At 39.3% G+C, this 24707-nt stretch overlaps 1 protein-coding gene across 2 annotated transcripts in view; it reads right to left on the bottom strand.

Annotated features, from left to right (window-relative positions):
• LOC122815249 (dihydrofolate reductase-like) overlaps positions 1-24707 on the bottom strand; it is a 207705-nt gene that overhangs the window by 146703 nt on the left and 36295 nt on the right. For both annotated transcript variants that reach the window (XM_044087590.1, XM_044087591.1), the window contains exon 2: positions 11333-11382. In XM_044087590.1, the coding sequence (XP_043943525.1) occupies positions 11333-11382 (50 nt within the window). The remainder of the gene's footprint in view (positions 1-11332; positions 11383-24707) is intronic.

The raw sequence follows: 24707 nt of genomic DNA, 5'->3' as shown, positions 1-24707 counted from the left end.
TGGACACTGCATCAGATTTTGCTATTCTTATCATGGAAAAGGTGTGCCAGCCAATATTAGGCCACACTCCACCAGAGCTATAGCCACATCCACAGCTTTCCTAAGAGGAGTGGCTACAAAGGACATTCTAGAGGCTGCTACATGGAGCTCCGTGCATACATTTACCAAGCACTACAACCTGCCTTTATACTCCAGATCCCGAGCAGGCTTTGCTTCGGCAGTCCTGCAGGGCATTTTAGCTACACCATCACTTTCTTAGTTCCAACCACCCCCAGCTTGGCTATGGTATTCAACCCATATGTTATGACTGCAGTTGCATTCTTGAAGGACATAGTACAGTTTTGTACCTACCATAAATGTAGATGTCCAATAGATATGCAACTGCAGTCGGATTTTCCAACCCTCCTACCCCTCTGCAACCTTCTTTATGGGTCCACTACCCCTATTCCTATTAGCTGGGGGTATCTCCTATGGTGTATCTGTTTATTACTGTTGTGCATGTCTGGAATTGTTTATCCATTCACCAAATTTAGCCTTCCTAGGAGGGCACCTGGCATCTGGGGCAAGAAACACTGAAGAAGATGGCGTCGGCTGATGCCTTTATACTCCAGCTGTTCTGACGTCGGAGAGGAGGTGACACCAGCCGACGCCGGACCCAGACCTTGGAATCCGGCCAACCGAGGGCTGCCTGAGGCAGGACAACCCATATGTTATGACTGCAGTTGCATATCTATCGGACATCTACATTTATGGTAGGTACAAAACTGTACTTTTGTCATATACTGAATTAGTTGAGAATAGTCCACAGATCCCAAGGTTTTTAGACAGGTCCAGGCTTAATCCTACAACACCGTTATTCTTAGTTAAACTTGCCTTAATGTAGTTAGTGACACTACAGGGTCCAGTTTCCTCCTCCTGTTCTGTGAGGAGACTGTGTTGGTTGGCTCAGAATTTATTGTTATACAGTAAGTGTCCATATAACTGCTTATGCACCACCACCATCTCCAGGGATTTTTTTTTGTTTAACCAAGGAAGACTGTCGAGTAATATATTCATAGATTCATATCCCAAGGCCACGGAGTCTCATGATCATTGTTGCCTTGCCAGTACCGTCACTCAGGCAGCACCTCATTTCTCCTAGAGGGCCATACCATTTCATTGTGGAGTAAATTTGTAGATACCCATCCAATCATCTCGTTCATGTTTAAAAGAAGATACTGAGCTGCAGTGTTTGACATGGAAATGAATTTTATTCCAGATGTTTGGGACTTACTGGCATTGTGTTTTATCTGTTGATGAAGAGTTAGGTCCCTGTTGATAGTGCTGGTGAAGATATTGGACTTGAGACAAAACAGGAAGTCCAGGATAATCAGGTATCTAATGACATGGTAACCGGTAAGCGAGAGAAATCTTCCCCCTCAGAAGGCGATAAGACACTGAATAAAGGTAATGGAGCTTCTAGCCTCTCTTGGTACTCAGGAACTTTACGCCCATGATTTTTTTGGTTAGGAAGCTTTGGGATCTTTCTAAAACTGTGTGATATATTTAGTGACATATATCTCAAAGGGGGCATTGTGCTGCATAACTGGCCTGATCAGTGCTGTGTATAAAGGAATGATTACCTCTTTATATTTGACAATATTCTTTTGACAATTTGCTGGGCTAAATAAAAGGATTTTCTGACAACTGTTGTTGCATGATGGTCAAAAGAGACTGAGTTAGGTCCCTAACTATGTTTTCATTCTGTAGAGGTGTGTTGTCTAGACAGTATGATAAGAGGAGGAGTTGTCTATAAAACGTGAGGATACTACACTTTAAAGCGTGTAGTTTGAGCCTATTTTTAATACACAAAGAGATTACTAGTCTCTGGTTTATTTAATATTATGGCTTGTGATGATCTTGGCTACATTGGAAGAGCAAAGATATTTAACAAAGCTGGCTAAAGCCTAGCATGTAGTGCATAAACTGAAAGTATGAATCCTGCTAATCAGAAAACTTACTGTCAGAGAAAGTCATTCCACTGAGCAAAGACGAAAGCATTAATATGAACTATGAAAGAGGTAGGCTATGAGTCTGTACCATGATAGTGAGAGTCAGAAAACATGAATTCAGAATACAATTTGAATGTTGTGTTTACACAGGACAAAGCTCTCAGTTCCTATCATGCAGGATGTTTCACCTGCTGTACCTTTTATGTAACACAATCAGTTATGAACTTCTGCACTTTGGGGAAAGGGGCATTTCCCTTGCAAGGACCTCCTTCAAAAAGAGTCCTTTTTGCATTCAGAAGCAGTCACACAAGTAGTAGTTACAGCCCTGTGTAAGTCCAGAGCCCATAAACTTGATCCTAATTTATGTTAATCAGATTTATGCAAGAAGCAATGTATTATAGTTCCAAAATAAATCCAAGGGAACAAAATAGTTCTTGATGTAATAAAATAAATCTCTGGAAAAGGTACTTTTTCAGTGATACAATAAACAGAGTTTACAGTGAGTCTTTTACATAGTTTATGTTTTGTGTTCTACAAATTTTGTAGATGATAGGTAACAGCCTAGACATCTCAAATAAAAAAAAAACTCCAGACTCTACAGGTAGGACTTTTTTAAACCAAGACACATTCTGCAAACAAAGTGTTTTTTTTTTTGGTGGGGGGGGGGGGGGGGCAGGGGGTGGCAGGATTTGGAGTTATAACAGATCGAGTCAACTTTTTACTGACAAAAAAGGCCTGCTGTACTGTAGTTTCTATCTTGTTAAATTAATAAAAAATAAATAAGTAACTGTTTATCTGTATACTGGACCACAAATGCAAGAAAATGTCCAAGCACTGAATCTTTGGCACACACGCAGAGAACCCAGTGGAAGGGGACTGATAGTCATATTTGATTGTGCAATAAGACATTCAGGGTAGTTTTCCAGAGCCAAGACCAGTTTCATCCAGTGCTTTAAGTAGAAACCAATGATAAATTGAATCAAAGCTATACTTATGTCTAAAAATGTCACTTTACTAGACTCTCCTTGTCTATATTTGGAAATGTCTACTATAGAACTACCCTAGTAAACAACAAACAAGTTTAATAGTGCCTTTGTTTAGGCAAAGTCCATCACCTGGACTTACTGACTTAGCAAATTCCAATTCAGCTTATATCGAGATGGCACTGCTTAATGCTAGCAATGTAAATAAGACAGTATCCAAATATGAGGCCTTCCTAACCCTTGAGCACATCCATATTTGTACTTTTACTGAAACTTAGTTCTAATATATAGATAACACTACCTCATCTATGTCTGGATTCAGCATTTATCATCCATTCAGACCCCCAAGGAATGCAAGGACAACTCCATATTTATCTGTGACACCCTCATTTCATGACAAATTCCATATTTATTTATTATTTATTTATTTTATTTTACATTTGTTAACCGGGGGTGTCTGACTGAGCCGAAAAGGCCCTTTTTCAGCAGAGGCCCGGGGAGAAAAGCTCCACAAAGAAAAATTACAGACACATTTAGTTATTTAGACATAATCAGTATACACACAAATTACAAGAGACATGTTTTTACAGTGGTATGCGGCACAAACAGTTACAGTGGAGAGAACAATCAAAAAAAATATTAATTTTAAAAATAAAGGTAAGTAATAGATTTGTGGTGTACAGCTGAACTTTGGAATGTAGGTAGAATACATACATAGTACACACAAACCTCAAGATTCTTGATGTTATGGTCACCTACAGTAAAAAAATTATACTTGTAAAATATAGGTTCCCTCCAGTATATCCTGTTGATCATGGTTTATACACAAATTACTTAGGAAAAGATATCTATCAAACGCAATATGCTGCCAGTAGGTTATTCTAACTACCCTTCCATCAAATAAGACAGTTAAATAACTAAAATAAATATGTACAGTGGTTCCTGCATTTTGTAATTACCAACTATCTAGATCGGCTCATACAACTTCCCACGTTGGGTGCAAATCTTCTTAACTTTGTCCTCTCCAACACTGTGCATGCCTGCACCCCCACCTTGAGTGACACCTGCTCTAGTTAAGTCCAATCACTAAACTGTCATCTTCTCCCTCAGAACCAACTCCCCCACTAAACCCTACTACATTTTGGGGACTACTCCAAAGTCAACATTCTATTGCTGTCAGATGACCTTGATAAAGGTCAGTGTGGCCCCTCTCCCACTGAACGTCTCACAGAAATTGCTGAGTACAGCTCCAAATTCTACTCCTGTCTAAACAGCTGCCTTGAGGTATCTTTTCCCATATACCATAAATACAAAAGAAAATTCAAGAATAAACCTTTATGGTGGAATTAACGCATAAGTAAATTGTAGAACAAAAGAGACATAAGATATCTTTCTCCCCTCATCATAAAAGGGATTTAAAATTGGTTTGTAAAAATGCCTAGCACTTTATTAAAAAATGCAAGGCTAGCTATAAATTAAAATTGCTCTGTCCTTCAAAGATAACCACAAAGCTTTTTTCAAATGTATCAGGCATCTCAGAAGTGCCACTCAGTTTTGTGCTAAATTAATATCCAATGGCGCTTTTTAGGTCAGCACCAACATCCTTGTCAAGCAATGCAGCTTCCACGTCACCCCACTGACTCCACCTACATCCCCACTCCCCTATTACCCACCTAACTCCTTCTCCCCTGTTATCTTTAGCAATAAAGCCCTGTCATTCTTATCAAAGATTAAATACACTATTTCCATGAGTCAGGACAATGGCTACCTCCTGATAAGTGCCAAATATAGCTTTATTTAACCCTTCCTTACCTTGTCTAACCTCAGCCACTACACCAGTTATGTACCTGGAACTTCTCAAATTGCCAAAGTGGCTCCATTACACAACGGTGGCCCACCAAAAATTCGAGTCATTACATTCATGAATGTCTCACTAGTATTGTTTGTAAGATAATGATGTAGGGAGCCATTAACCCCTAATTATATAGGAAACCATTAACTTCTCTAACTAAACCAATATGGGTTTGTTAAAGGTAAGTTTGGTCTATTCAATCTAATCAATTTCTTTGATAAGGTCACAGAAGCCACAGAGATGGTTCACACAATCCTCAGTTTTTATATGAATCTAGCTAAGGCCTATGATACAATTCCCCATGCAGGTATTATCAACAAGTTTACAGACTTTGCATTAATTCTTAATTCATCCAACTGCCTTATTGCTAGGACTCTCACAGTAAAAGATGGGGGTAGTTTTTATAAATGCATGCCACTGGTGGAGTAGCTCAAGGCTGTTTTGGGCCTCCCTGCTTTTTGTCATTTTTTTTTTCTGATGTTGATGGTCTATTCCTCACTAAGTTTGCTGATGACTGCAAACTGCTTGCTATCACACTCTCCTCTAAAGACACCCACCTTCTTCAACAAAAGGCTCAGCCACACAATTCACTGGTCGACTGACCATGGACTTAAGCTTAGTGTTAAAAATGCAGCGTGATTTTATCTGGCAGGCAAGAATTTCTTACTTCAGGCCATATCAAAAACATACCCATTAAAATCGACTTTGTCATCAACAACAACCATTTGACCATTATGTGTCAGTTGCAGTCAGAAAATCATTCAGTCTAGCACATTTAAACTTACAAAGGCATATCTTTCAGCAGTAAGGAATTGATAATCCCTCTCTAGATTTCCATCATCCAACTCATCACAGAACACATTGTCACATTCACAATGTACCTCTCTAAGTATCTCATCCAACTGGAAGGCCTCAAAGATTTCTAAGAAAATTATTGGTTTTGAGACTTACTAAGCTATGTTGATAGATTAAAAGCTCTGTGACTGTATGTTACCTCATATAAGTTCTTACATGGTGATCTCTGCCTGGCCTTCTGAACCACAAGAGTCCCCAACTATATCTATGCAAACAAATGCCATTACAAACACCCACACCAATTACCTTAATGTTCACTAACGAAAAACTGCAGTCTGAAACGTACATGCCCACAGTTAGCGGGGTTTAGTTTTATTGGCCTGAATGTACCATAAAGACTTTAAAGACTTTAAAAAGTCATGGGCATTCAGCCGCCATGTAGCTGAAACACATGATGTCCTTAAGGGGTCATTTCCATATATCTCATGGGTCTCCATTACAGGAGGTTTAAAGTATCACACAGTGAAAACTCTAGCTGGGCTGGGTTTTTCTTGCAGTTTTTCCTGAGTGGTTTGTCGCTGTGGCCTTTTTACCCTTTGGTTATTACTAGTTGTACGGATAGTGTCGGTGGCACAACAGGTAGCATGCTTGCTTTTGCTGCAGAAGGTTGTGACTTCCATTCCCATACCAGGTAGATTGATCACTGACACTGTAGTGACAGCATAGGGGGTGCTGCACTCCTGAGTGTGCTGTCTTTTGAATGAGATATGAAACCAAAGTCCCCATCTGTTTGAGTTGGTGGTAGCTGAAGTGGATGTCAAAGATCCCACAGCCACTATCGAAAAGAGTAGGGTAAGTTCACCGATGCCCTGGCCAAATTCCCCTAGTAGTATAAATACCACTTTGAGTCACCCCTGAAAAGAGGCCACTAGCCTAGTGGGACTAACCTGGTCAACAAAAGGATAAATGTACAATAAATATACCTATTTTGCCAATTTCTGGTTATTGCAAAGGACAAATAAAATACAATAATTTTGAGTGTCTTTCTTATGTAGCAGCAGCTCTATCTAAAGAATGGTGCAAAGACACATTACCAAGTAGAATAAGAATCCTTAACTCTTCTCGTTGCTCTGTCATTTATAATAGGATCTTCTTCTTTTCCTTTCGGCTGCTCCTGTTAAGAGTCATCACAGTGGATCAGTGGTCCACAGAACAATTGGCAGTAGAGTTTTATGGTGTTGAGTTGCCAGCCCAGTGCCCAACCTTTCTCAGAAGGCACACACACACACACACACACACACACACACACACACACACACACACACACACACACACACGCACCTAAGGCCAATTTAGAATGTCTAATCCACCTGCAGCATCTCTTGGGAACGTGGGAGGAAACCAGAGCACCCAGAGGAAACCCATGTGGACACAGGGAGGACATGCAGACTCCGCACAGAAGGCACCCCAGCTGAGAATCAAACTGGAGACCCTCTTGCTGTGAGGCGACAACTCTAACCACTGCACCACTGTGCTGCCCCCTGTTATTAATAACAGGATAATTACCTGAAATCCATGTGTCTTGGTCCGTCATGCATGGCTGTGTCTGTACTCAGGAACTGCGCATGTATCATACTAAAGCCTACATACATTCAGGTAAAGAATAAGTAGACAGAGAGACAGTAAACCATGTAACACTACTAGACGAGGCTAACCTGATGTTTGAAATCTCATTATTTACTCATCCTAGACTACAGTAACTTATACGTCAGTCCTACTAGATTTTAGCTTTGAACAGATAATGTTTTAGTTTTCTCATCCTTTAGAGTAAAATGGATAATCTGAAAGAATAATAATATGGTAGTATCTGTTACAAGTTTCAGAAAACAAAAATGAGAATTTTGATAGGTGTGGTTGACATGTATACAATGCTTTGGTGGAAGATAATTGCAAAACAAATGCTTATGAAAAGAACATATTTCAGAATATTTGAATGCTTAAAGTATGAATCATTGAACTGTTATTGTGTATCAGTAAAAGAAAAATAATACAAATAAAACTGGACCTTTCGTGGTTAGAAAGGTGAACCTAAAACATTTCAGTACAAGAGACTGGAATTGAAAATAAAATGTATTTTAAACTAAAAATATGAAAATGCTAACTTAATACCTTCTAAATCCATATAGTCATCAAATACAAATGTAATACAAATCAAAAGTACCTTTAAGGAACTTTATGTTTAATTAAGTAGAATTATACAGATTTAGCTATAAAAAGTCAGAAATAGCACTATCATCCCCAACCGAGTAAACAAACTTAAATAATAAATGGTGCAGATGTCCCTTTCGGGGAAAAAGATGACCTGACTAAGCTGCATAACTTGTTAGCCCGCCCCTTTTTTTTTCTCCAAAAACAGAATAAACTTTGAATTTATGCAAATATCAGTGACTGCATGAACCCAATAATCCCAGCCTCAGAACACAGCCACTGTCCTCTGCCAAGTTAGCAACCACAGGTTTCCCAGAAAAATGAAAAACATCAAGAAAAAAAATCTATTATTTTATTTAAATGAAAGATTAAAGAAGCAAAAATAATAGCTGGCCAATGATTCAAAGCTCAGTCTGTCAAAAATTCACTCACAGTTTCACACAGTCCAGCTCTGTAACACTGCAATTCTCTGGCTGTTAAAAAGGCATATGATGTAATAAGAGATAAATGCTAACTTCATAGCTGGCCATAGCCGTAGTGTACTCATAAACCTGCAACCACACTTCCCCTTTTCTGTTCTTAAGAAGTAGTTTCAGAAAGCCATTTAGTGTTAAAGTGAGCATTCAGATGACAATGATATTTCCCAAAAATCATCTTAAATAAAAAAAAAGCAATACTAGTATTGATGGAAGGGTCTAACTAGTGACTGAAATATTTAATGTAGATAAACCAAAATGATGTCTTTTTGTAATAATATTTTACATTCTTTTTATCACCAGTGCTGTCAGAAACTGTTTTCTACAAAGCACTTCCTGTCATTGATGCCTGCTGTTTACCAGGCAAGCAAATAAATTTACATAGCAGTTTCCTCTAATCTGCCAGCAGCAGTAGGATTATCCATTTTGCACACACCTGTGACACACACGCACACACAGAAAGACACAGTCAAGCAAAATTATGAGTGTGTTTGTGTGCACGTGCCTTTGGAACTTGAGAGCAGTGAAAGGAGTATGAATTGATAGCTGTAAAAGACAGTATATCTACGTTATGTTAAAAGAGTGCTGGTGGGGCTGCTTTTAGAGTTACGCTTCTCAGTGGTGAAAATTTTGTGACGTGACTCATTCTTAGATGTCTTGATGAAACATAGGGAAACCATAAAAGACAGATGGTATGAGTCACTGAGTAATAATTCAATTTTGATGCAGTGCTCAGAACTAAATTAAAAGTGGCTGGTCAACAATTTATTTATTTTTATTTATTTTATTTTACATTTGTTGACTGGGAAAGTCCGGCTGGGTACATGCCCATTTTCAGCAGAGGCCCTGGGAGAAAAGCTCCAAAACACAAATAGTAATGCCAGTTTAAGATACATGGGATTTTACACTTTAAATACAATATAGTCAACAGGAAGGTAATACAGAGATTTAGTAATTAAAAATTCAGTAAGTGAACATTGATATACTTAATATATTTATTACATCAATCTAGTAGAATAACAAACATAAGGATGAGAGCAGAGATGCACTCAATACATTTTAGGAGTAGTAAGCGTAGATACACTCAAGATTATAAACACAGTGAGTAGGGTGGTAGCTAATCAGGGTTGGTACAGGGGCAGAGCCAGTGTGTTTTAAAATATTGTTTGAGACCATTTTTTGAAGAGGTTTTTGGAGAGTTCAAGGGTCAAAATTGCTGGGAGAGAGTTCCAGGTTCTGCTAACGGAGTTAGCAAACAGGGAGTCTCCAGCAGAATTAGTGGCTTTGGGAGTCTGTATCAGTAGCTTGTTAGATGAGCACAGTGGCCTAGAGTTATAGTACGTTTTTATGATACTTGTGAGTGCAGGGGTATTGTCAGGGTTATAGAGGATGTTGTGTGCCATAGTGAGTTGACTGAACAGGATTTGGTTGGGCAATTCAAGCCACCCCAGGAGATTAAGGTTTTGACAGAGGTGTGTTCTATGTGTGGAATTGGTAGCAAATCTGGCAATGTGATTGTAGGAGGTTGTGAGTTTGTTGAATTCAGATTTATTCAGATTAGAGAGTATGGGGGAGGCGTAAAAGAGGGTAGAGAGGAGATGCGTGTTGGCAATAGAAATCCTAGCTACTGGGGTGAGGAAAGGCTTGTTTCTGTATAGTGATCAAAACTTTTCGTTGAAGGTTTTGATGGTTTTGTTGACATGCAGATCGAATTTTAGGTTATTGTCAACTATGACACCTAACCATTTTGTGTGTCCATCAGGGGTAATAGGTGTACCATTATTCCAGGTAATGGTGATGGTGAGAGGGGTTGATCTACTGGTTGGGGCAAACAGTAGCAGTTTAGTTTTGTTGGTATTGAGAAGAAGCCGGTGGTTAGTGAGCCAGGTTTCTACAGTGCTGAAAGTATTTTGGGTTAAGGTATGGAGTTCTGTCAGGGAAGAGGCGGTACAGATCCGGGTGGAATCATCTGCATATTGGATGCAGGTTGCATCTGGGAGGGCAGAGTGGAGGTTATTGATAAAGATGGAAAAGAGTAGGGGACCTAGAATTGAGCCCTGGGGGACTCCGAGGGTGAGAGGTAATAGAGTGGACAGTTTGTTCTGCCATAATACTGCCTGTTGTTTCCTGCTTAGATATGACATTGTATGACATTGTTGTCAAGGGACATAGTTTTCAGAGCGTGAATGAGTAGTTGGTGATGACCATATCAAAGGCCTTTGAAAGGTCAAGAAAGAGGGCAGAGGGTAGCATATTATTATTACGGTTATGATTTATGAGCTTGGTAAAGAAAAGTAAGGCAGTAGTGGTGCTATGGTGGGGCCTAAAACCATGCTGTGAGTTGGCCAGCAGAGTATTCTGGCAGAGGTGATGCATGAGTTGCTTATGTACGCATTTTTCCATTATTTTGGCTAGTGGGGACAGGATGGCGATAGGTCTATAACTGGATAGTTCAGTAGAGCTACCACCTTTGTGGAGGGGGATGACATAGGAAATTTTCCAGATGGAAGGGATGGTTCTATCTGTAAGAGTCCTGTTGATCAGAATGGAGGTGGCGTAGGCTATGGAGTCGACGGCAAAAAAAAAAAACAACATAGCTACTTAAATTACAATTACATTCAGAGCCCAGTTAAAGTAGCTGTGCCTTCATTCCGCAGTACTAACATGTTCTGAATTTGCCATTGATACTGAAGAAAGGACATGAAGACACTCGTTGAGTTCCCCCATCAATACATTGGACTGGAATCAAAGAATTTAGTTCTGATGATTAATCAGGTCTCACAAATACATAGACAACACCAAGTTAAGCTTTTTTTTCTGAGTGTAACCAATGAAATAAACAATACACAACAAGATAGCACTCAAAAGGCTGCTAAGGCTGTAAATTCAGAAAATAAAGTCTGCAAATATGCAAACAGTGGTAGCTGCAGTTTTAACACAATGGCACATTGTTTGACTCTATTATCCCAATTTCTTTATAATGTTTTAGAAAATAAAGGATCTTAAGTGTAGACAAAAAAGACATACCTGGTGCTGTGACTGATGTTACTCTGTCCATGAAGTATCTAAATTCATTCCTGTAGATAAGAAAATACTCCTTAATAAGAGGTACTTGAATGTATGAAATATGAAGTTACAAATTAATTTTTGCACCCAACAGTTGCTCATACATATATAATATACTTAATCAGGAATAACTAAATGAAAAACACAGTAAAAAAGCCTACTGTGTGCACCCTGTTTATTCATGAATTTCCTGATCATTCTATGTGTACATATCTCAGCTGAAAGACAGGCGACCTATACTATTTTCTTGTTATCCTACTTTTTTTTTGTCTGACTTCTCCATACTCAGTATTATTATAGAATGTACAATAGGTGGTAATCTGTACAACCATTTGGCTACCTTTTCACTTTACTGTATTTTCACCCGATTAGTTTAGCCTTACAAAAATTATACAGGAATTTCTAGCTGCAGATTATTTCTGTATATGAACTGAGTAAATAAAACTGACCAATCAAAGTGCCAGCTTCCTGTGCATTAAATCTGCTGTATGAAAAAGAAAAAGCTAGTACAGGTCGCCTGGATCTCACATTCATTTACAGGCCCCCTACCCCCTCACTCTCTTATATGCTTCAAAATCCAGCAAACTGCCACCATCTTGAAAAGTCATGTAGCAGGAAAAAATAACAAGCACAGAAATATTCATACCCCACAAATAAATAAATAAATAAATAAATACATGCATACATAAATAAGTAAGTAAATACATATGCAAATAAAATAAAACAATCAAACAGCAAAAATGCAAATCTCCAGCTGAAATACTATACTAAGTTTGCATAAAAATAGTAATAAAAAGAATAAAAGAGGAATCAGGGCTGTGGCACAAATTCAACACACTTCACAGTAACAAAAGTCATTCCATATACCAATCCTATCCCTAAATTTAGCAATGCTGAAATTACTACTGCTCTACTAAAACCCAACAATCACAAATCCATATGTATAGCCACCCTATATATACCCCCTGGCAATAACATCCCAATTCTAGAAGACATCCTGTCCTGGTTTTCTTCTAACATTATAAATGAAACCTACATTCTAGGTGACACTAATATAAATTGGGCCTCAATAAATTCACAAGCCCCATCTCACTCAGTCAGTCTTTTCAATTTCAGCAAGCTGATAAACTCCCCTACCAGGCCTAACAAAGATGGGTCCGGCACCATCATTGACCTGATCTGTACATCCCATCCCAACCTTATCTCAAACTCAGGAATCCTTCCAGACCCTCTCAGTGATCATCTTCCTGCCTTTGCTGACTGTCTCCCATGCCATCTCCAGAAGCAGCAACACAAATACATACACACTCACAATCTCTCCCACTTCAACACTCAAACTTTCTCCAAATGTCTACATCTCACAGCCTGGTTCCCCCCTAAGAACCTTGCCCCTTGATAGCACCACTACCTACTTCAATGACACATTCATAGACCCAATAAATAGCCATGCCCTTATTAGAACCAAACAAATCAAAGCCAATGCCTCCCCCTGGCTGTCCAAAGATACCAAACTTACCATGCTACAAAGAGATAAAACCTGGACATTATACCAAAAAAACAAACAACCCAACTACCTACTAGAATTCAAACAAGTTTGTAACTCCATAAAAAAACTTATAACCAGAGATCATAAATTATACTACTCCAAACTTCAAACCAAACACTCAACCAACCCTAGAAAATTCTGGGACACAATCTCCCCCCCCCCCCCGGTAACAAACAGAACCCCTGCCCCAACCCTAACCTTGCTGACCTGGACACTGCCACAAAATTCAACTCTTTCTTCATAGACTGCAGAGCCAAATTGCCCTCCTCTTTTCCCCACCCCCCCAAAAACAACCCCTCCAGCCCCCCCAAACCCACCAACCACTTACACTGCTCCCCTCCTTTCAACCTTTAACCCATCCCTACAAGTACTATAAAAAGATTACTGCTCCAACTCAAATCTAGCAAGACCGCAGCTGATAATCTCTCAGCTACTTTCCTAAAATTATCTGCTGACAGTATAGCCCTCCCCATCTCTATCTTAATCAACAGATCCATCAGTGAAGCATATGTCCCATCCATCTGATGCCATACATACATTATCCCACTTCACAAAGGAGGGAAAAAGACAGACACCTCCAATTTTAGTCCTATAGCTCTCCTTTCCCCTCTTTCAAAAATCCTGGAGAAATGTATCCATACTCAACTCATGTCATATCTGGCTCATAACAGCCTTCTTACCCCTACTGAACATGGCTTCTGCCCTGGCCACAGTACCACAACTGCCTTCCTATCCTTTCTCAAAACCATAAACCAAGCGCGGGACTCTGGTAAACTTGTATCTTCCCTGTTCCTTGACCTATCCAAAGCTTTTGACACCGTCCCCCACCCTCTACTCTTAACACAACTCACATCTCTCAACCTCTTCACCTCCACCTTTTCCTGGTTCTCAAGCTACCTCTCCGAGCGTCGACAAGCCGTTCAATGGAAATCCTCAACCTCCCCCTTTCTGCACACTCCCACTGGGGTCCCACAAGGTTCAGTTCTAGGACCACTACTTTTCATTATATTTATCAACAACTTTGACTGTGCCATCCCTGACTCATAAATAATCCAATATGCAGATGACTCAACAATCATCTGCTCAGCTTACTGCCGCTCCAATCTACTTCTTAAAGCTCAGTCAGCCTTCTCTAAAACAGAATCCTGGATGAGTTAAAACCACCTTGCGTTAAATGCTAATAAAACCAAACTGATGAACTTTTCCCCCTCTAGAAACTCCACAATTGACAACAACTCTTTATCAATACTTAGTATCAATAACATCCCAATCAAAATCGTTCATAATACCAAACTCCTTGGTGTCATCATTGGCGAGCATCTAAAATCTGGCACTCATATTCAATCCACCATCAAAGAAACCCACCAAAAACCTGGGCTTCTATACAGACACTATATCTACCTCTCCCCTCCACCAGAAAAACCCTAGCTTCCTCCTACCTCCTATCTCTTATGTATGGTGCCCCCCTGCTAAACAATCTTCAACTTGGCCTGCAATCTAAATGCGAATCATGCTGTAATAGAATAAGCAAATTTGCTACCAACTCAAAAAACTCCCCCCACCACTGCCATTCTCTCCATACCCTACAATGGCTCGAACTGCCCAATTACTTGACCTTGGCTTAAACTCACCAATGCCCACAAGCTCATCCACAAACCTTCTAGCTGCCACTCTCTCTCTACTACATTACCTCCCTACATGCCAACCCGTTCACTCAGATCAGGAATCCAAACCCTCCTACTGCAAACCCTCACGACCTCCGGGCCACCTCCTGCCTTCCTGCTCCATTTCTAAACTATGGAACTCTCTCCCTCCCACTCTTCACAATACCCCTGACCACACCAAATTTAAATCCCTCTTGTCCTCCTATTTTACTACAAAATGAATATGCCCGTCCCACTCCCCAACATAACTTTCCCCTCTAGCCACTCACTTCACCACCTCTGCTACAACTACTTCCCTTATCTACTACAACAACTCACTTATACCCTTTCAGGACAGTCACCTACTGCACCCACTTTCTCTCTGACATGAACTTTGTCTTAAAAAAAAATAAATAATTTAACCTGTATTCTCATTTGTCTGTATTAAATACTATGTTATCATATTCATATATTGTAATGTAGTCTGTATTTCTCTGAATATTGATTGTATGATTTCACATTATATTGTTTGCTTTATTCCTCTGAAAAATTGATTGTATAGATTAATTGCTTGTAACTGTCAGTGGAGCTTTTCTCCCCCGGCCTCCACTGAAAACGGGCTCTTCATGGCCCATTGGACTTCCCCGGTTATCAAACTGAAATAAATAAATAAATAAATAAATAAATTTAAGGACATTACCTGATCAAACAGTGAAATATATCCAATAAGGTAAAAGTTTCCTGAAGAAACCGAAACCAAACACATTTTACACACATAATGTACTAACACACACACACACACACACACACGCACACGCACACGCACACACACACACACACACACACACACACACACACACACACACACACACACACACAAACTAAATAGAAAGTATTTTCTAAGCACTGACTGACCTGAGAGGTATATCTGAAAATACAATTCACAAAAGTAAAACAGTGCTTGAATAAAAATCAAATAAAAATGGAAATAAACTACAGATAAGACTTACCACGGAATCACAACTAAATCAAAGTAACAAGGATACTATTTACTAAACCAGCTTAAGAAAAAGAATGGTGGTGGTTCGAGCATTACTGCTTACATATTTCAGTTCTTGGGACTTGCCACCAAAATGATTACCCTTGTGAATATTTTTATATTTGCAAACATGCCAACAGCTAAATCACCTTAAACATGTTTGTGTGTGTGTGTGTGTGTGTGTGTGTGTGTGTGTGCGTGCGTGCGTGCGTGTGTGTGTGTGTGTGTGTGTGTGTGTGTGTGTAGGTGGGTACTGCTTGCATACATTCGGATTTTGGGTTTACAATCAAAAAGATTACTCTTGTCAGTATTTTTGAGGCTCTATATTACCGTTAAAGAAGCACTATCCTACTAACATGTTAGTCTTCTCATCTGGACTTTGTTGAGGAATTGTGTACTGCTGGCAGCTGTTTATAAACTGGGCAATAGCACACAACAATTTGACAGAAGAGTCTGTTAAATGACTGATATGAAAACTTCAGACCAAAATTCTACACAGCTATCAATTAATTAAAATGGACAGTGAATCTATTTTACATTAAAATACACTACAAAACATACACTACCATATATAAACTACTAAATGTAAACCTCAAACTGCAAAAAATACAGATGCCCATTTTATAAGTGCAGTAAAGCATGGGAGGGTGTGCAGGATACTTATATTACTGTACATCCATGGATAGTTATGCAGTTGCTGTTCAGGTTCGTGCTTCACAACACCCCTAGGCTTGCAATATCTATACCATGCACAACCCCAGGTGACTTACAGCCTACTCGATGGAGAATACTTTTGAGTAGGTCTGTTTTTGGATCAAGGAACTTAATTTTTGCTACATTTCTGCTTTGATTCAGATGTGGCTCTACCGATGGTCCCATATTTGAATCCAAATAAAGATACATGGTTCAATTTCTGGAAGGAGCACCAGAGAAATGTTTTGATAAATCTAAAATAAGGCAAACTATGTTGCTGTAACATATTTTTTCTATTCTTAAGTGTGTAACTCTTCAGGGTCACAAAAAACACAGCTAAAACTATTGCTCTGATTACGTCTTATTATGCCATTACTTAATTCTGACAAGGGGAGGTGATAATACTCAACCACTCTGGGTTGTAATGAGCCCTAATGCCACAGACCTTTTGGGGGGGAGTTGCTAAACTCCAAGAAGAGCCAGCATTGTTCATGATACCTACCAAGGAAGGTTTAATTATGCTTAAAAAGAACAAGTTATTTTTTAATTAATAATTAATAAAATTAGGCAGAGTAACAAGTTTTAAAATGCTGTTCAGTAAAGCAGTTCACACGTTGGCACGACTGATGCAGGTGAAGAAAAGAGGCTACTGACAGTCTTTTTTTTTCCTTTGATAAAACTCCTTGCCTTATTACTCAACAGTGACGTTATTGTACCTTTTTTCTTTTTCTATGGTTAGCTATTATGGCATCTGTTTCACATTCCCATTTCCCACTTCCTTGCTCCTTTAGTCACCTTTACAGTATGTAGACTTGCATATTATCAGATGAGATATTTAAGGTAAGAATATATATGGACATCAAGAACTGACTATGTCACAAACTTAAGGAGATGATGGTGGACAGAACTAATCAACTGACTATTTTTGTATCTGGGAGAGGGACAGATAATCACAAGGAGCAACTGGGGTACTGATGAGAAATGTACAGCTACTTACTGCTAAAAAGAGCCAATGGTACAGTGGCTGTCTTGGAAAGAGAGAGAGAGAGAGAGAGAGAGAGAGAGAGGATTGTATATTATGTAGGCTTTTGAGTGGTTCTTAAAAGACCTGGCATGCCAACAAGACAGAATAATTATCTGTGAAATGGCTGTGCTCTTTAATTGTGCTAAAGCTTCTTTTATTCAAGTTTTTCTTAAACAAGAAACATTTTTATTAAATTATCATGTATGACATAAGCTAATGTATGACATAAGCTATCATACATTTATATAAATGAAAACAAACCATATTACATAACTTTAGTTGCAAACATTATGCATCACAAACCATATTACATAATTGCAAACATTATACATCTCTTATATTCTATCCAGTCATTGTCAGTCAAACATTATAAAACTCATGCAAATCCTGACTTCTTTTAAACCTTGTTCCTCCTCTGCATGTATTGTTCCCGCAATTCCCATTTTTTTCTATTCAATTTGCTCCTACCCTTTTCTAAAGATCTCATTTCCAGTTGTTTTATCTCTGTTACTTTATTCTACCTTCACCTATGATGCAGTCTACCCTCACCTAGGATGATACCACAATATAAACAAAAAATGATTGACTTAGTTTCTGGTGTCATTCTAGGGGGATCCAGTTTCTGTCAGCCTGGAATGACATGGATGACAGACCATGCCGCTTTGCCAGAGATGATCCTGACTTGTCACCTCTATGCTTTCAGTTACTAAGACACTTGCCTCCCCCATAATGCCCTTTTTAGGCAAGTCTCAAGAACAAAATTTCCAAAGTGAAAATATCATTCACAAATAAATTAAAGGTTATGCTGCTAAATGCTAGGAGTTTAAATCAGAAACTGCACTCTCTGGAAGCACTTATCTCCCTGGAGGATGTTGACGTCTGTGCAGTCACAGAAACTTGGTTCAGGGCCGCAGAGACTACCCTGGGCTTGCAAGGCTACAATGCCTTCCACACTTTCAGACTGCAAAATGAATGTGTGATAACCAAAGAAGGAGGACTATCTATCTTCATCAAAGAAATATACACCTGTAGACTGGTTAGATAGGAAACCTTCATGGAGTTACTCCAAGTTCACCTAACTTTGGGTAAGACCCTTCTTCAAGTCATCTTTAGCTATAGGCCCCCTTCAGAGAACCAAGATACCCACACTACATATTTGGACCTACTTGAGTCAATCAAATTACAATCAAAGAGTCTGTCTATTGACTGGGAAACTTATATGAGTACCAACATGCTTGCACAAAGGTTCCTGGACTTTATTAACACTAATGCCCTGGAACAAATAGTATGCAACCCCACAAGGGGCTCAAATATTTTGGACCTGGTCCTCACCAACACGGGTGACCATTGCACCACCACAAGTATACAACCCTCACTGGTTAAATCTGATTGCAAATCATTCACATTTGAAGTAGCTATAACACCTGAACCCCTCTTAGGTGAAATTGGGCTAAAACATTTCACCAAAGGTAATTATACCCTCCTAAGGGATGGCATAAATAATTTGCAAGCTCCTTTTCCCACAGATGACATTGACAGCTATACTAAGGTATACACAAATGTCCTGTACAAACGCTTTCACAAATGTATTGACACAGCTGTACCTGATAGGATCAAAACATGATCCTCAAGAAAAAACAAGCCTTCATGGTGGATATCTAGCAATAATAAGTTATACAACAAGAGGAAGAAGTTGCTGTCTAAGAATAAAAAAGAGGTTCCAGCTCTGGAAGAACACCCTTCTCTGCTTGAACAAACAAATCAGACAACTTGTAAAATCCTCTAAGGGTGACTTTGAAAAAAAAATAGGTTCATAGGTTAGTACTAAGCTACCTGCCCTTGTGAGTCATTGTAAGCCTAGCCAGTTGTCCCTTGTGAGACTCAAACCCTGCATCTTGTGTTTGTAAGGCAAACACCTTAACCATTAGGCCACCCTCCTAACCCCCTAGCAACTACAGATAAGGATAACCATAAGGTATTCTTCAGCTATATCCATAACCTAAAAGGTAGGATGCAGACATGTGCTGAACTAGCTGTGGATGGCATCACATGCACTGATCCTGCAAAAATAGCTAACCTATTATCCGACAGGTTTGGCAAAAATTTCACCCCCCCCCATCCCCTCCAAACATTCCACAAAGCAGTCCCTCTACATCTCCCAGTTGAATATCAACCCTTATGTTGTTAGGTGGGTTGCTAACTGGCTCACTGACAGATCACACTCAGTCAAATTTGGGGACTTTACCTCAAACAGCAGACCTGTCACCAGTGGGTTCCACAGAGGTCAGTACCGGGCCCCCTATTGTTTGGAATACTTCTCAGAAGTTCAGACCAAAACAGAGGGGCTGTGGCTGACTAAGTTTGCTGATGACTGCAAATTAGGTGCAATCACTGAATCCCCAAGCTATGTCAATAAACTTCAAGAAGGACTTACACAAACCAATGACTGGTGCCAAAGCCATGGACTCAAACTCAGTGCTAAAAAAATGCATTATCATCCCCTTCGGGGAAAAACAATATCCCTGCAGATTATAATATAAATAATAATACCCTAAGTAACAACTCAGTAGTGAGAGGCTTGGGAACGCAAGTTGACTGTAATCTAAACTTCATGTGTCTACTGTGGTAAGGAAGGCATTCTACGTCACACACCTAATTAGCAAAGGCATTGCCTCAAGAGTGAAAGTAGTCATAACACCCTTGTACTCGACCCTCATTAGGCCAGTAATTGAGTACAATTCTCCCTTTGGTATGTACCTTACCAGGCACCTGCAGCAACTTGAAGGTCAGAGATTTTTAACCAAGAAAGTTCAGGGTCTCCAACACATGTCATACATTGACAGACTGAAGTCACTGTCACTGTACTCAGTAGCATACAGACTACCTACAGAAGACTTGTGCCTGACCTACAGAGCAATCTTGGATCCAAACCTAATGGAAATGCTGCACATCTACAAGTCAATTGAGACAAGGGTCACCCACTCCAGGGACCTTATCCTGGCCTGCGACATAAATAGGACCTGCTGGAGAGACAGATATGTCTCTCAGAGGTTGCCACTCCTCTGGAATAGGCTACCAGTTCACATCAAACAAAAGCTCTTCAATGACCCTGTTTAATCACTCCAATGGAGCTCAGGAAGTTTGCACTGTAACTTCTAATAGGCAGAGCCTAAGCCTTTTGACAGAATGAAATTACATCCTCACATTTCAAACAAATGTTCATATCTCTGAAACCATAGGGGTTAAAAAATATAAATGGCAAACTCCTCAGCACAAACCATTCCTCTAGTGGTAGTATTCTTTAGGTTCTAGGTCTTAAACCATATTTTATAAGTAACAGTAAACGCAGTAACTACTATTCCATTTGTAGAACTTTGTAAACAACTTACAATATCTCAGCAACCACTCAAGTTACACACATACTGTCAGAAGAATCTTATTCATCTAGCTGAGAGTTTTCATATGAGGCTACGAAGTTCTGTCTCTTACTTTTTGAGATATTTAGAAAAATGTGAAAATTCTATCTATAAAAATTAGTATGATAAAAACAACAGTTAATATCCATTTATCTACACTAGACAGAGGTCAAATATTAATGCAGTTGAACTTTCCATTGTGCAAGCTTCAAGATGAAATATTTTAAAATCTTGCACATAACATGTTTTTTGGAATTATTGATGCAAAGGAACAAGTAATATTTGATGCCTAGAGGAATTAGTTGGAGTTAAATACAGATGCACTTTGAGACATCACTTGGATATAATGAGTTAAATGTAGCCTGGGTGACTGGATGGGAAACCATAAATTCCTGCCAGGGATTTCACCTATGACCCTCCTAGATATAGGCAGTCATTACTAACTAAGATCTTGAGTTTATATTGGGTTTCCTCTAGTATTATATTGGGTACACATGGCTAGGCTTATAAAGACCTTTGTCAATAGCCCAGTAACCACCTATGAACTTATATTCACTGCTTCCAGTAAAGTTGGTTTAGACTTTGATTTCCATTTTCTAGTAATTGCTTTTTTTTTGGCAGCCACCATAATTAGACCCAGCAAGGCCTTACATTGTATAGGCAATTCTGATTGTGTATTGTAGCTCAACAATGATTTCCTTAGTTACACCAATTTGCTCACCCAGTATCTTTGACAGAGCAGTATGCAGGGAACCTTTAAAGTCAGCCAACTCATTACACTAACAAAAAGTATGTTACCATTTACCTCTTTCTTCCCCATCATACCTCCAACATTTGTTGTCTACCTGAGGAAAAATTCTTTGGAGTCTACTTGGGGTATAAATATACCTATGTAAGCGCTTCCAAGCAAAGATCCTAAATCTTTAGACTTTGTTACATATTTGGGAGACATATAGATACCCCCCATTGTTTCTTTGTAAATTGCTTATAAAATCTCTCTTCCCAATCCTTTTTAACCTCCTCTGATTGATTTTTGTAGTTATCATGCAATATTTTGTATGCTCTGCTAATTAGTTCTTTTTTAACAGCAGCTTATATTCTAGAGTCTACTAAAAACTCTACCAGCGCTGATCTTTCACTTAGGATCTCCCTGTTTATTTTTCATTGCCTATAGTCTGATATCAATCCTTGACAGGGAGGCAATCTCTAACCTGCAGTCCAAAAAATTCTTGGCCTCTTCCCATTCTATTACCTTTCCTTCTCTAATTATTTGCTCCCAATACCTTAGTCCTTTTTCCAGTTTTCTCCAATAAATTCCATCCCTCTCTTGTCTATTGTCTGTATCCCTGATTACAGTTATCCCTATCAGCAGAATTTCCTTTTTTCATTCCAGTGTCGGCTTAGTTCATAGAATACTTTTTGCTACTTTATAAATATAATATTTTGCATGGTTATTGTTATTCTTCTTAAGGATCTGCATCCAAAATCCCAGTCTCTCCTTGTTTCTTAAGCTTTCCCTTGATTCATCATCATCCCTTTCCACTTTGAATTAAAGGTTTCTGCTTGTGCTATTTATCGGAGCCTTAACTGTGTAACTCTGAAATACCCCTTCATATCAGGTAATCCCACATTGCCTTGTTCAATTGGAAGAATCAGCTTATCCCACTTGTCTCTTGCTATCTTCCCCTCCCAGATAAAATCCTTCAGGTCTTTCAGCTCTTTATTAATTGCTATCTACAACTTCTCCTCTGATTGATAAAAATATGCCTGACCTGTGTATAAAGGTAAAGGGACTAAAAACATTTTAACTGTTTGTATCTTGCTATCCATAAACATATAACAGAGATACAATTTCTCATTTTTTGTATTATCTTTTGTTTAGTCTCTTCCCTCATACCCTTAGCTGCCACACCAAAATCCTTTTTAATCCATACTCATAAGTCGTTCACTTTATCATGTCCCCATAACTATGGATATTGCTGAACCAATTCATGTGTGGGCACATAATTTACAGCACTTCTTTTTTCAAGTTGTTGAATTTGCTGCAAGAGTATCTAAAGCAAAGTAGAGGAGCGCAGGCCAGACCGATCTGGTAGCTTGTGCTTTTTATTATAGCCTTAATGGCTGCATTGTTATTGCTTTTATTTCTGCTGATAAAGTAGAACATTGAAGATCAACTTTCATGCAGTAATTTATTGTCCTATACAGTTGGCCCAGTAGCACAGAGGCAGACTGTCCAAGTCCATCTGTGCTGATGGTGACCTAAGTTCAGCAATGGGCTTGGATCACTAGTAGGGTTGATGGGGGATAGGATGAAGTAGCCTGCAGCCAGTGCTCTTATCCCAGGTGGAGGGTTCAGAAGAACTGCTACCTGTGAAATTGCAGATGGTGGCCAGGACCCTTGCAGGTAATCTGCCTGGGGGAAAGGCAGGAGCAGTAGCAATCACCACTCCTCTGTATCTATGATGACTCCATAGCGTATGTTTCTGCATTGGATCCCTCAGTCCTTAGGAACTACAGATGTATATCATGAGGTTGACCAGAGTAATCAGGGGGACCACCTGGTTGAAGGGTAAAGCTGTATTTAACCTGATAAAGAGCAACTGGCAATCAAGGGTGTATGGGCACAGAAAAAGGGGGAAAAAACAAAGGCTAAGCAGTTTGGACAGGGAGAAGTGTACAAAACTAATATAGTGCCCTATGCTTTTTTGTTATTGTATTTTGATTGTTCAGCAAATTAAAGCAAACTGTCAACAGTGGGTTTTAGTGGCTTCAAATACTGAGTGACAACTGAGAAACTAGAGCTATATTCAGTCTGAATTATGAGCATCTGTCATTTTGTTAACTATCACTATACTCTGTTAATGGCATTTGTAACAGTTTGGGCTGTTTTGCTGACATCATTTTTCATGGCTCTTACATATTTTTGACCATCCATCTACCTTCATGCCAAAACTGAAACATTTATTGCTCCAGCTTGTCATGGCATTGGCATCCCACATTAGTACATGTAATCACTGTAATCTCCTCTTTCTTGGGGGGGGGGGGTCTGACTTACCAGAGACTTTTTCTTACTGGATGGGGAGTGTGGAAAGAGAGTACTAACAAGGCCCTATGGTTGGCATGGATTTTACAGTTTATATTTGCGGTGGTGCAGTGGTAGCATTGTTGCCTCACAGCAAAAGGTTCTCCCATTCGATTCTCGGCTGGAGTGCGGGGAATGCCTTCTGTGTGGAGTCTGCATGTCCTCCCCACGGTTGGGTGGGCATTTGAAAGACATGCGTAAATGGGCGTGCCTTCGTTGAAGGTTGAACATCAAGCTGGCACCTCTGCATTTGTCAAAATCTACTGCCAATCATTAGCGGACCGGAGTTCCACTGTTGCGACCCCTAACTGGGAAAAGCTGAAAGACAACAACATATTCTGCCCCCCCCCACACTTTCTGGCAGACAGCCAGTACATATTCCTGCACTACATTGGCTGCTGTCTTCAACAGTTCTGTGATATGCACCAGGACCTGGGTTAAATGTCTATGATTTGCTGGCATAATGACCCCCATTATAGGCAGCTCTTGGCAGTCAGGATTAAGTAGTCTTTGCATTGTTTATCATTTTTAAGTGTGAGAGTATTAAATATAACTGTACAGAATAATTACAGTAAATACTAATGTTATATAAATAATTATAATGTACTAAGTGGAATAATTAGATTAAAGAGAACGAAGTGGGAAAAGGGTTTTTACAGCATGAAAGAGATGGGTTGCAGGGGGGAGGGCAGTAATGAATTATGAATTAGCAATGCAAATCCTGAATTCTGCAGACTTGGATTTTACTAACTCAACCTCTGCTTATGTACAAGATGGTTCTTGTCAAGTTATTTAAGTGCACTAAAACTCCTGTGTTTCTGAAAACATGGCATATCTCTGGTACACATCGCCTCTTTAAAATAATATTATAATAGCAGTAACATAATAAG

Source organism: Protopterus annectens, chromosome 11.part0 (assembly GCF_019279795.1).
Source record: "Protopterus annectens isolate FY-2018-M chromosome 11.part0, PAN1.0, whole genome shotgun sequence".
NCBI classification, from domain to species: domain Eukaryota; kingdom Metazoa; phylum Chordata; order Ceratodontiformes; family Protopteridae; genus Protopterus; species Protopterus annectens.
Note: the sequence above shows the minus strand (reverse complement) of the source record. Positions and strands in the feature narration are given on the sequence as shown.